Source organism: Schistocerca nitens, chromosome 2, assembly GCF_023898315.1.
Source record: "Schistocerca nitens isolate TAMUIC-IGC-003100 chromosome 2, iqSchNite1.1, whole genome shotgun sequence".
Lineage (NCBI taxonomy): Eukaryota > Metazoa > Arthropoda > Insecta > Orthoptera > Acrididae > Schistocerca > Schistocerca nitens.
Window position 1 is genome coordinate 872,626,578 of NC_064615.1, and position 14,156 is coordinate 872,640,733.

The window sequence follows — 14,156 nt, forward strand, 5'->3', positions numbered from 1 at the left end:
TCAAAGCAAAGAGATTGAACTCTGCCAAAGAAGCATTCACTTTATTCTTCATAGGCATAAATATCACATGCTCCATTTCTCTCTGCATCAAATGCAACACAGCAGTCTTTTCAACATTGTTTACTGTGTACTGTCTATTGGTTCTACAGTGAGACAGTAATATCTGTAAGGGATTCAACATGATGCATACCCTGCCTGTAATTCTTCAGTAGCAAGAGCTACACCACATTAGTGAGTGTGAGGTGGCAGTTTAAGCCAGACTTGATGTTAGACTGCTTCCTCTGAGGTCATGTGAAACATGACCTAGAATTATGTTCCAAATACTAGAAGATATGGGAATGTGTTATGTCTATAAAGTGTTTACTCCAGATATGTTGACTGCTGTGATTCAGCCTGTATGAAAGCATCATTTTGCAAATGGTTCTCTCTTCGAACATATCCTTTAAAACACTCACTAATTTTTGCCTGTGTGCAAGTGACACAGCATACTGTAAATATTAAGTGTAAAATAACATACCTGCAAATTCTAATTATCCCATTAAAATATTTCACTCTGAGAATCACATATCTGCATGAAACTCTCATCTGAATGTTCCAAGATGTAAATAGCCCCACTCTTAAGGTTTGCTGGATGGCTTTATAGCATTCTCTTTGGCACAAAAATATTACATCATTCAAGTCTGCTATGCAAGCGTCACATTTCATCTAAACCTAGCAGCACAAGCTTCCTTGGGGAGAGGCATTAACTTCTGGGTAGTGTGACTGAATTTTTCTCTTAATCATCTCCTATTCTAGTGTGAAAAAATTGGTGCACTTATTTAAAAAAAGGGTTAATACCTGGTTGCAGTGTGATCAATCTCATAAAAACATACCAAGTCTCTGTATCACAAGCCCCCAGTCACCATTTACCTTGTTGACATTACAAGTGTCTTGAAATTATTTTTAATGTGTTAAAATGAAAAGTTACATCCTCACCACGTATAGATGAGATTATGATCCAACCACTAACATGTGAGCAATTCATTTCAATTTTTAAAATTATTGTACTACTGTAAAACAATATATTAATTTTTTTTTACTATTTCTTTTGATTATTAAAGGAATTTCATTTTGTATCCAAACAAACAGCAGGTGACCACCCCCCCCCCCCCCACACACACACACACACACTTAATGATTGGAGTATTAATATTGTAAAAACACCCATTCTAGTCAATTCTAAATTGATGTCAATACTATAACAACAACAATAATACCAAGGAAAATAATGGAAGCACAGCTAGACAGCTCTATGTAACTCTACTGAAAAGGACTAACTCAGTATTAACTGGTGAATAACCATTTAAAACAAAATCTGCAGAAATAATTCATTTTTCTTTTATAGAAAACGCCTGAAACAAATACACATTTAGAGTGAAAAATGTTCCTTCTGTATTTCTAGCCATAACTTTTAGTAAAAATGAGAAACATATTGTTAAAATATGTTTAAGAAGCAAGTTAACCATGCAGTATTACATGCACAACTGTTCAGTGATATCTATCAGCAGCATTATTTTATGTAGTAGTGATAAAATGGTGCATAATAGAAGTAAGCCAAGATTACATCAATTAGTGGAACAAGAATTCAACTGTGTTCCATGTTCAGGCAATGTACTGCAAATGCTGAAAGTGGATCATCAAAATGTGGAGAGCTACCAACAAACTATGTAACAAAGAGCTGTACTGGAACAAAAATATGAAAAACAAAACACCATGCACAACATATGAAGGCATCAGAATAGCTCTAAAATCTGAAATGAGAGAGAAACAAGAGCCCCGCATATACCTTCAGTCACAAAAGAGGAATGTACAGGCACTGATGACCTCGATGGATCGACCACCACCACTGGGTTGAATCTCACAGGCTGACCACTTGTTACAATGCCTGAACAGATCAGAACACAGCAATAAAAGAAAGGACCATGGATACCCAGCTGAAGCAGTCTCCTGACACGGCACAATTCTTACCGTGAACTTGTGTAGTGACCCCAGGTCGTACTGTTGGTGTTGTGTTCGCCTGCACGGAATATGGTGTACCAGCATTGTATGTGCGAGCAACCAGTGACCCACTTACACCAGCTACTTGGTAACCAATAGTAGATGGCTCATAATAATATGTAGCAGTTGGTATGCTGTATGTTGGCAGTGAAGTAGCTGCCCTTTCCACAGTCACTTGTGTCGAACTTGGAGCTGAAACAGAAAAACAACAAATTAAAGTAGTCCAAAAATAAAATTTAGTACTTCATAGAGGCACTTACACTTCAAAGTATCAAAATATCTGAAATACAAAGTATAGCAAAGTAACATGAAAAACAGCCTCGAAAGTTGCTGGTGCTGATGATTTCTGTGAGTATATACGGTTAAACTGAAATATAGAACCAGTAATTTTGCAGAAAGTGGCAAAGAATCAACAAACAGCCATAATGGTAATCTTGTAAGCATGAAAATATGAGTATTGTGCACAGCTTCAATGTTTGATAGTTTCCCAGAGAAATACTGCGAAATGGCCTGGATAACAAAGAGCATCTCTCTCTCTCTCTCTCTCTCTCTCTCTCTCTCTCTCTCTCTCTCTGTGTGTGTGTGTGTGTGTGTGTGTGTGTGTGTGTGTGTGTGATGCTATTCACCACACAAAGAAAGTAAAAAATAAGAACCACACAAATTCTGAAATCTCACGAGCAGATGCAAGGAAGGAAGGAAAGATACAAACATGTTCTTGTCAAGAGAAGAAATGCTCTCAGATTAAAGGAGGAAAAAAATCGTGGTGTCTTTGATACAGCCACACAACACCATTAATAAACTCTGAAAGAAATAAGAAACAAAGAGTGTAACAGATACTAAATAACAACAACCAACTTCTTCTCTATCTACGAAGCCCTGCAATGTTCAAGGATGGGGGGAGGGAGGGGGGGAGGGAGGGGGGGGGGGAAGAAAGAACCGAGAACTGTATGTAACACAGAGCATGCGTCACCTTCGCTTTCCACCTTTCGCCCAAGAAATTTTGGGTGTAACACAGTGATTTGTTCAGGCCACATGTTTTCATGGGACATTTAACCTTTTGAAATGGAACACTTTGTTATAGATTCATTGACAGTGCAAGCTGTGTTTCTTATAGTTAGCTTTCCAAGTTGTTTAGGTCTGACAGTGCAAAGAAATCAGTCCACAAAATGTTTGTTATGTAATACAGCTCTAGTCTTTCTACCCTTTGAATATGAGATATGGGGGTCCCACCTATGGCACTATTTTGATCATCATAACATTTCCCCTATGACACTTTTCAAGATTTTAGCGTGTTTCCTTTGTACACACGTCACCCAAACTCAACAAAAATAAAAATGCTATCATTTTGCCTTTCAGATAACCCATCAATTTAAGGGATTTTCTCTCCACTGCAAAGTTACATTGTTAAAAAAAATTCATCTGTAATAATTTTGTATAGAAAAAAGTTGATTTTCAGTTGTTAATTTTTGCAGATTTTTTCCATCTTTTAACATCTTTGTGGTTTTTGCCTGCCACACCTTTCCCAAATATTCTGATTTTGCTGTTATTCCGCAATTCAGCAAAAAACTTAATATTTTCCACATTGTAATCAGTCTGTGTGACATTGGGGAGACCAGTTCTCTCACCTTTCAGATTTTTCCAAGAAAGTGATGCAAACAACATCGTACATACATTTTCCACTCTGAAAGTTTGGATACTGACAAAGTTCTCATCACTACAATTTCTATCAGTCACATATGTAATTAACCAAATCACATGACAGACAAAACATACAGCTTTCTGTATGCTACAAAATCCTAATTTCAATAAGGAAATGGCAGGTATGGATGAGAGGTTGCCCACAAGAGCATTTGTTACCTTCTGGGTACATTTGGGTGTTGGTATATTTAGATGATGAATGCTAACACAATAAAAACTCCAAACAATAGTTTCCCCAGTTTCAAGTGCTGCAATAATGTGGGCAGTATGATAAAATGGTAGTCACTACTGACTCTCCTTACACAAATTATCTTGCTGAAAATGTCAAGATTCCTATTCAACAATACAATTTTCTTCCTTCACAAGAAAGATCAGTTGGCCTGAACTGCCCAGAGACTATGCAGCAGATATCACCATCTCAGCATAAAGCACATTGTAGAATCGCATGAGACCGTGACCTCTACTCCAGTTTGCCTTTTTTTTTGTAAGGGATGCTAAAATGTGCCTGAAAATGCATCTTAACCCTTTGAATGTTATGGACAAGTATATAAGCAGTGCTGTAACCTTCTCCAGGTGCTCTGGACATGTCAAACCACGCAGCTGTCATTTTTGGCCAATGCTAATTATGCATCCTGTTCTGCTGGCCCTTTCATGCTTCAGACTATTTAAGTGTGGAGTCACAGGTCCCCTATACGCAGGAACATGCAGAGCTGTATTTCCACACTGTTCTTTCATTAGTTGTTCATAGTTCCAGCTGCATAGTTTGAGTGTGCATCTGTGTTTGCTGCTGGGGTGACTTGTTGCATATTTCAGCTTTCCTTTGCATCTTTTCATCAGAACTTCCTGTTCTGTTCTACAAGAAAAATGTCACATCAATGTGGTCACCCAGATACTGAGATCCAGGAGATACTCACTAGAGGTAACAGTGATTATGAATTCAATGATTTCAGTAGCAGTGATGAGTCTTCAATGGAATCTCTTAGTAGTTGTCCTCAACCCTGTAAACAGGTGCCATAGAACATTGGTTTGATGATTCTACAAGAGGGTCAGACAGCTGTTTTTCAGAATCCAAAAAGAATTAGAAAAGAGCACACCTTAGTGGCACTTTTGATTGTAAGCAAACCATTTTCCAGTTATTAAAACATGCATGAATCCACTTCAGGACACAAATGTCAATGACTCAAGCATTGTCATTTCCAATTATACTTGCTGCAGTTTATAGCACATAAAACAAATACATTTTATGAATACACCTGGGAAAATACTTCGGAGTCTGCGCATTCTCTATTGTGGAAAGATACCAGATTTGAGGGACTTCATTGTTTTGTTGCTATTTGGTTTCTAATGGCTCAAGTTATAAAGCTGAAAATAACTGTTTACACTGGCCACAACAATGATAAAGTTTCGGGCTAAAAATAGTTAATTCCTATATATAATAGTTAATTAAGTGGAACTCACATAAAACTGAAAACAACTTTGATGAATTTAAGCAAGCCAGAAAGAATATTTAAGCAAGCCAGAAAGAATATTTAAGCAAGCCAGAAAGAATATTTAAGCAAGCCAGAAAGAATGCCTCGAAAACTATTCGCAACACCAAGAGACAATATGAAAAACAACAACTGGACTCAATCGAAGAGAATTTCAAGAAATGCAATACGGCAGCTTGGTACAAAACATTCAACCAGAAACTCCGAGGATACCAGTCCCCTTGTCTAAACCTTATGAGAAATAATAAGACTCTCGCCACCAACAATACTGAAAACTGTGAAATCCTGGCTGAATATTTTGAGACACTCCTAAACTGCCAAACACCCATCCAGACTCTCAGTTTTACACAACCAGAAACATTACCAACACATTCAACACCTCCGACACGAGAGGAAATCACAAACATAATCAAAAATCTCAAAAACAGGAAAGCATGTGGAGAAGACACAATAACAGCAGAAATGCTCAAGCTTGGGGGAGAAACATCAGTAGAAGCACTACACAAAGAACTTGAACAAGTATGGGAAACCAAGAAAATCCCAAGTCACTGGAAAACTGCCCTAATTCACCCTTTGTTTAAAAAAGGTGACAAAAGGGATGTTAACAACTATCGTGGAATATCGCTTCTCCCAGTCCCATACAAAATTCTATCAAAAGCCCTGCTCAATCGTGTATCATCAATTATAGAGGGAAAACTTGGAGAATATCAAGCTGGCTTCAGACCAGGAAGATCCTGCGCCGAACAAATTTTTAACCTCAAAACAACAATGAACTATTTATCTACAAGGAGCAAGAAATATTTCATAACATTCATTGATTTCAAAAAAGCTTATGACTCAATCGATAGGGACACACTCATCAAAACACTTCGAGAATATGAAATAGATGAAACAACAATCACCATAATCAAAGAAACATTAACAAATACAACATCAAAAGTAAAATTCCTAGGAGAAATTTCACGGCATTTCGAGGTCAAAACCGGCGTCAGACAAGGAGATGCGCTGTCCCCGGTACTCTTCAACTGTGTTCTGGATAAAGTCATAGCAGAATGGAGAAAACTCAGTGCTACAAAGCCATTGAAACCAACTGTTTTGCCTTCGCTGATGATCTCGCCTGTTTAGCATACACACAAAAAGACACAATAAAACAAATAGAAGTACTTAAAGAAACTGCTGAAAAAGCAGGCTTGCAAATTTCATTTGAAAAGACAGAAATCATTACAAATATCAAAAATCCACCAAAGAAAATAACTACGAAATACGGGAAAATACAGGTATCTAAACATTTTAAATATCTTGGTGAACTAATTCAGCCTGTGGCAAAAGGTCATCCAGCCTGCAGGGCTAGAATACAAAAACTAGAGACAGCAACTCACTACTGCAGACAAATGTATTCAAAAAAATGTATATCCAAAAACATTAAACTCAGACACTACCAGACTGTCATTAGACCGCAGATACTATATTCATCAGAAACACTGGCAAATTTTACATACGCAGAACAGATAGAAAATCATGAAAGAAGAATTGTGAAGACAATTCTTGGACACAGGAAAATAACAGATGATCAAGGCAAGCCTGTATACAGACTAAAAAGCAACAAAGAAGTGTATACGAAGTGAAGCAAAATTACAGACGAAATTAGAAAAAGAAGATGCTCCTTTTATGCTCACATCATGAGGATGAACCCGAATAGGCTTACAAAACAAATATTTTCGTACATCGCAAATCTAAAAAATAAAAATTTATGGTTTATCAACACAGAAAGAGATCTAAAAGAAATGGACATAGATCAAGAAACAATATTTAACAGAAACCTTTTTAGAAAAAAACTGAATTCATTCACGGGTTTCGGTGTGAAAATTAAGACTTGTGAAACTAAATGGTCTGAAGAGAGAAAAGCCGCCTTCAGCGCAAGAATGAAAGAAGTGTGGACTGAGAGAAAGAAGACTTCCCAGAAGTGCAAGAAATAACTGTTTTCACGGTCTTTAACGGCCAAATTTGTATAATAATAATAGTTAATTCCTATATATTTCCATCTACTGAATTTAAAAAAAAATCACCATAAAAATGACAGATTAGCTCTAGCTTTGGAAATACAGTGACATTTCATTTTTATTGCCAACATTTTCAGTTTGGGGGAAATTTTGTTTTCAGAGTTTGCACACCTGTCCGATATTCAAACACAAATGTTTGGAAGTCATAAACATAGATACTGTTGCTGTGACTGAGTTTTGTATAGTTTCTGCTGTAATTAAAACAGAATTTCTATATTGAGAGTCCTTTTGTTGTGCAACAATTGTAAAAATGCCATGAAAACATTTGTTACATTTGTAGTGAAATAACATTTTCCTCACAGAAACACAATCTGACACCTCTTTTGAAGACTGCCTATCAGCATTACTGGGTATCAAAGTAGGGGACCAATATAGGTTTAGGGCTCCAAATATACATTGAAACTGAAAAATAAGGAACGATCTATGGCTTTTGCTGTGCCTATGGTTCGGTGGGAGCCTATGAACCACACAGATGCCTGCTATTTCTGCTTGACCCCACCTATAAAGGCAGGATAGTCTATGAAGAAATGAACAGTTCCATACTCAAATCTCCGATCAGCTAATCTACCCATTCCGCATTCAGATAGTTTGCCAGTTCCTACTCTGCTTGAAAATTGTATGTTTGAAGAAGAAAATGAAGACAGTGTGGAACAAGAAGAAGAGGAAGAAGAACCAAAGAAGCCTTCCACATCCAATGACCCTGATTTTGAAGAAAAAGATGATAATCCTCACAGACTGAGTTAAGCAGAATTGAGTGATCACATTAGAGACCTTGACCTGTCAAAGGAGGAGGTGGAAATTCTTGGGTCTCAACTACAGCAATGGAATCTTCTCGAAAGTGATGTCACAGTCTCACAGTACAGAAAACTGTCACATGGAACTGCCTCCCTTTTTGGAGAAGAGCAACAATCTTGATTGCTGTGATATTAATGGCTTGATGAAATTTTTGTATCTGAACCATGATCCAACTGAATGGAGGCTAGAGACCCCTCCAAGCTCAGTTTGACAGCTGTATTACTTAACAATGGCAACCGTCTTCCTTTGTTCCTGTTGGTCATGCAGTTCAAATGAAGGAGACATACGCAAATATGACAGCCCTCTTGGAGTCAGTCAAATATCATGAACACAAATGGAAAATCTGTGGTGTTCTAAGTCATTGTACACAAAACATTGCTGTTTCTTATGTATGTGGGACAGTAGGGATAGGAAATCGCATTATACTGAAGCACACTGACCTGCAAGAAATCTTAACACTAGTGACAAAAATGTCATTGCCGAGCCTCTGTTGGACCCAAAAGATGATGTTCTTCCAGCCCTGCATAGTAAGCTGGGTTTGGTGAAAAATTTTGACAAAAATGTGTACCAAGAAGGATGTGCCTTTAAATACCTAAGAGAGAAGGTGACAGTGCTCCTGCAAAAATACCATAACCTTGGATGCAACATGTCCCTTAAAATCCATTTTCTCCACTCCTACTTAGACTGTTTCCATCCTAGTTGTGGAGTTGTCAGTGATGAACATGGAGAAAGATTCCATCAGCACATTTCTGTTATGGAACAAAGACATTAGGACCATTGGAATGAAGTAATGCTTGCAGATTATTGTTCGTCTTTGCGCAGGTATGCTCCGGAACTCCCATTACAAGAGGCAAGCTAAAAGACGATCTCAAGCAGCCACCACACGATTCTCTTCAAACACAACCATCTGCAAGGTATTCTTCCAGCAACTTAGAACTCTTAAAATGTAACTATCATTTTAAAAAATTCAAATACAAAACTTCATGGCAGATTAAAACTGTGTGCCGGATCGAGACTCGAACTTGAGGTCCCAAGTTCGAGTGTCGGTCTGGCACACAGTTTTAATCTGTCAGGAAGTTTCATATCAGCGCACACTCTGCAGCAGAGTGAAAATCTCATTCTAGAAATATCCCCCAGACTGTGACTAAGCCATGTCTCAGCATTATCCTTTCTCTCAGGAGTGCTAGTTCTGCAAGGTTCGCAGGAGAGTTTCTGTAAAGTTTGGAAAGTAGGAGACGAGGTACTGGCAGAAGTAAAGCTGTGAAGACAGGGCGTGAGTCGTGCTCGGGTAGCTCGGTTGGTAGAGCACTTGCCCGCAAAGGCAAAGGTCCCGAGTTCAAGTCTCGGTCCGGCACACAGTTATCTGCCAGGAAGTTTTATATCAGCGCACACTCCGCTGCAGAGTGAAAATCTCATTCTGCAATTCAAATACACTTTCAATGTTGTTAGCATATGTAATTAAAATGTATCTTTTTCTCTTAATCCATTGATATGAAATACTTCCACCTAGTGTATATCACAGAAACTAGAGCTAAGGAAAATTTTTCACTGCGATATTCATTTTTCTCGACCCAAGATTAGTAGAATTGACTCATGAAGCAGGAAACATTCAACATTGGACAGTGTTATTGGTAAAGAGATATACTTTTAAACACTCGAGTTTTCAATGAAATTATGTCCCAAGACAATTTAATGTTACTTTTGAGAATGCTACACTTTAGTGACAACTCCGTGCTTACTGGCGATGACTGTTTAAAAGTGGGAATACTGTCAAAGTTCGTTTGATGTTTTGCAGTACATTTAGTCCACATCAGAAGCTTTGCATTGACAAAAGTCTCTCATTGTTCAAATGTTGGTTATTTTTCAGGTAATTTACTCCTCTCAGGCGAAGTAGATTTGGAATAACGACATTCATGCCGAGTGATTGGCAGACTGGGTACATTTTGGAACCACTGAATATATAGGTCAAACAACAGAAATTGGGTTCCACAATTTAGGAGAAAGTAGCAACATAAAAGTTACGTATTTCGAACGGGGACAGACTCTGTATGTCAACAATGGTATTCCAGCCCAGACATATTCTTCTGGCTTGGCAACCACAGAACAATCACATGTGGCACTGTTTGTATGAACGGCACCACATGCAGAGGAAATCGAAACGAGGAAAATCTGAATTAAAGTCAACTGACAAGATTCTTGTATCAATTAGAGTGATAAAAGGAGTGTGGATGTTGACTACATGTTCTCTGTGGTTGAAACAGAGAAGACTGATAGAAATACAGGTGAATGTATAGTAGATTACAACATGAGTATGGGTACAGTTCACTGATTTGACATGTGACTGACCTCAGTAGGATTACTGCATAAGATTGTGAAATCGCATTAGAAATTTAGCGCGTTTTAAATGTTCATAATCTTCACAGGTCAGTTACAGGACGAAAAATGGTACTCGCAAAGTTTCACATCTCTCTCGTTACATAAAATGTAGAAAAATATGCGACAGAACTGAGATAAGCTGGCAGAAGAAGGCACTCTAATGACGAGAATCCTTTAAAATTTACAGAGAGGCGTTTTCCATATTATTGTAAGTGAACATTCAAAGTAAAGTGCCAAATGCACAGAAGTGAGGTTTACACAAATAGAAAACCAGATACCAATGCAATAGAAACCAATGCAAAACTTGCAACATACCACTGTGTTTGTTATCCTGTTCCCAGACTTTCCACACAAAGAAGCATTAACAATCATTGGGAAGTAAAACGGATAGCTGAAATTCACAGTTCAAAATAAATTACTTAAAACACGAAAAGCAAAAAGTCATAAAAATGTAAGAAAGAGAATGTCACTGCTTCTTAAGTTCACTAGTGCCAGTCGAAGGCCCAGATTAAAAAGTATGAAAACCAGACACAATGGGTGTAAAAAGTATTTAAATTGTTCCTGACTTCACAAATGAAGTAGTTTGCTGGCAGATGAATGAACTTGGTATTTCAGATGCTACAATGTTTATTCTGTACATAATTTAAATGCATAGCATACATTATGTCAGTGGAAGAAACAAATTGTACATATTCACGTGCATTACAAAACATCAAAGTTATTCCCACTTAACGTACACAATTATATTTGGCTATTATCTTTTTGACCAGGAATTTTACCTGTGGATGTAAAGCAGGACTGAAATGCATACTGCATGTTGTGAAAAGTGCAAAGTTACAATAAATGATTGACGCAATTTCACAAACTCACTGTAGCTACATTGACATATTGTCACAAAACTTAACACTCATATTGACCAATTCAGAAAGTTTTGTACTGTTGCAGCCACACATCAGATTTCCACCACAAAAGTGCAGCAGTGAGCAGTTAGACAAGATGGCGACAAACACCAACTAGGCATATGTTGTGCTCGAAAGTTTTCACACCACTCTGCCATACCAGTGCAAAGACACTTCAGAACGAATTTCAATGAAGATCAACCAACTGCCAACCCATTTGGTGATGGTATGTGCAATTTAAAGTTTCAGCATGCCTCTACAAGGAGAAAACAAAGGATTTGCTTGCAGTGAGTGAAGAAACAGTTGAATGTGTGCGTCCGAGCTTCGCATCTAGCCCACAGAAGTCGACGAACAGAGCAAGCACAGAGCTGAACAAAGCACAACTGACCATTTGGAAGATATTAAGGAAATGACTGAAGCTGAAGCTTTACTGCTTGCAACTGTTACAAGCCCTGACTCCCATGATAAAGTCAGACGCTTTGAATTATCGGCACATTTGCAACAGCTTATGAAAGAAAATGGGTTTTGTGAAAAACTCATCAACAGTGATGAAGCAACTTTTTTTTTGTGAATGGCATGGTGACATGCACAATGTGAGAATCCAGGAGACAGAATCCTCACTATCGAACAGCACATTTGAGATTCAACAAAAGTTAATGTGTTCTGCACTGTCTCTCAGTCCTTTTCCTTCTGGGAAAAGACTATTACAGGACATATGTATCTGGACATGGTGGAAAACTGACTCATGATACAGTTGGAGATCAACACTGTGGACTTCACCTACCAACAGGGTGGTGTTCCACTCCACTTTCATTATGAAGATTAAACAGGAAATTTAGAAACCAATGGATCAGTTGTGGTGGGGTGGATGATCAGCAATTCACAGGGACAGGAAAATTTCACAAAAACAATAACATGAAAGATAACACACAATTTTTAGTTTTTAGTGAAATTGGCAATTTTTTAAACATTATGAAACTTGTCTTTTCCTGCATAAAAAATGTAATAAAGCTGAGTATGACAGTTTACCAATATTCGTAACTGATAGTTACTGAATGTTTAAATTCCTTTTCTTTTTTATTATTCCATCAGGCTTCAGGTACTCGTACAATCTCAGAATTACAATTCATTTCCCATGTAACCCATTGTGAAATATCATCAAAAATAGCACCAAAATTGTCAAAAATATAACAACAACAAGCAAATTGTACTGAATGTGGCAAAAAAGACTGGATTGGGCAAAAAGTTATAGAAAATTTGGTAAAAAATGAAGAAATGTTGAACCTGAAAAAATAAAGACCAAATCTGGCAAAGTAGTAACTGTGAATCTGTCAAAAAACACCCAATAGGGCAAAAGTAACACCCAATAGGGCAAAAGTAACACCCAATAGGGCAAAAGTAACACCCAATAGGGCAAAAGTAACACCCAATAGGGCAAAAGTAACACCCAATAGGGCATGGAAACTGATAATAAATAGCTCCAAAACTGGAAAAAATAAACACCAGAAAGGAAAAGATATAATACCAATTTTGGAGGGAAAAAAATGGCAACACACACTGGATTTAGCAAAGAACAGCACAGAAATTGACAAAAAATTACAGAACATAGCAAAAAAAAAAAAATAACACCGAATTTGGTGCAAATATGACACTGAATTTACCATAAAGATAACACTGAATTTACCATAAAGATAACACTGAATTTGATGTAAAGATGACATTGAATTTTCCATAAAGATAACATCAAAATTAGCAAAAAAATCAAATGTGAAAAAAATGCCAAATGTGGCAAAAAAAATAATATCAAATATGACAAAAAATAGTACCAAATATGGTAAAAAATAAAACAATTTTTTCCTGTCCCTTTGCCAGGAGTGTGGAGGTCATGACATGAATTGCCAATTCACGTCATGACCTCCACACTCTCCTGGCATAGCCCCATGCGATTTTTTGTGTGGGGTTGTGTGAAAAGATTCAGTGCTCATGCCTCCTCTACCAGAAAACCCACTACACCTCTGACCCCACATCAACAGTGGTTTTAAATGGATTGACAGGGACATGCTGCGCCAAATGTGGGAAGAACTTTATTATTGATTTAACATCTGCAGAATCAGAAGAGGGTACATATGGAGCACTTGTAATATGTCAAAAAACCTTTGAGGGTAATATATGTGTGCGAAGCAACATTATATGACAAACCACCATAGCTGCAGCAAATCAGTGGAATCACTTCAATCACTTATAATAACCTTATATTCCAATACTTAAAAATTCTGAATTTAGGGGTCTCACCAGATGAAGTAGTATGCTGGTAACAGATAGACCCAATTCTTCATAAGCAGTAATATCTATTCCGCATATCGCCCATGAAGTTAATGTACAGCACATATAGCGTCAGGTAATAAAAAATTATATAGATTCATTTCTGTACAATATGATCAAATTATTTCATGTTTGTATTTGGAAACTTATCCCTTACACCAGTCAAATTTGATTTATGGCCTTTAAGTTCCCCTGAGAACAATTAATTTTATTTAAGTACTTGAAATGTATTCAGATACATCAAAAGTGTTCTAGTCAGATTTCATTTCCCTTGTGAATTGTCTGTGAATGAATTTAGTGCTAGCATGCATCCAGAGCACAGGCAAATTGAAAAGTATGGATGTACAGACTGTACTGCTTAGATCGCTGGGTACACTCAAAATGTGCAGCATAGCACAAGAACTCTGTATCAGGTGATTCCGCTTACAAGAAGCGGTCCTGTATAGAAGGATCATGGCGCAGGTAGTCAGCTTAGGCAAAAA

The 14,156-nt window shown here is 37.4% G+C and overlaps 1 protein-coding gene across 4 annotated transcripts in view; it reads right to left on the reverse strand.

Moving 5' to 3' along the window:
* LOC126237156 (mucin-5AC) overlaps positions 1 to 14,156 on the reverse strand; it is a 102,664-nt gene that overhangs the window by 36,283 nt on the left and 52,225 nt on the right. For 3 of the 4 annotated variants that reach the window (XM_049947001.1, XM_049947002.1, XM_049947003.1), the window contains 2 exons: positions 2,008 to 2,229; positions 1,826 to 1,924 (listed from right to left, as the gene is read on the reverse strand). In XM_049947001.1, coding sequence (XP_049802958.1) covers positions 1,826 to 1,924; positions 2,008 to 2,229 — 321 coding nt within the window. The remainder of the gene's footprint in view (positions 1 to 1,825; positions 1,925 to 2,007; positions 2,230 to 14,156) is intronic. The other variant, XM_049947004.1, reaches the window with a different exon arrangement.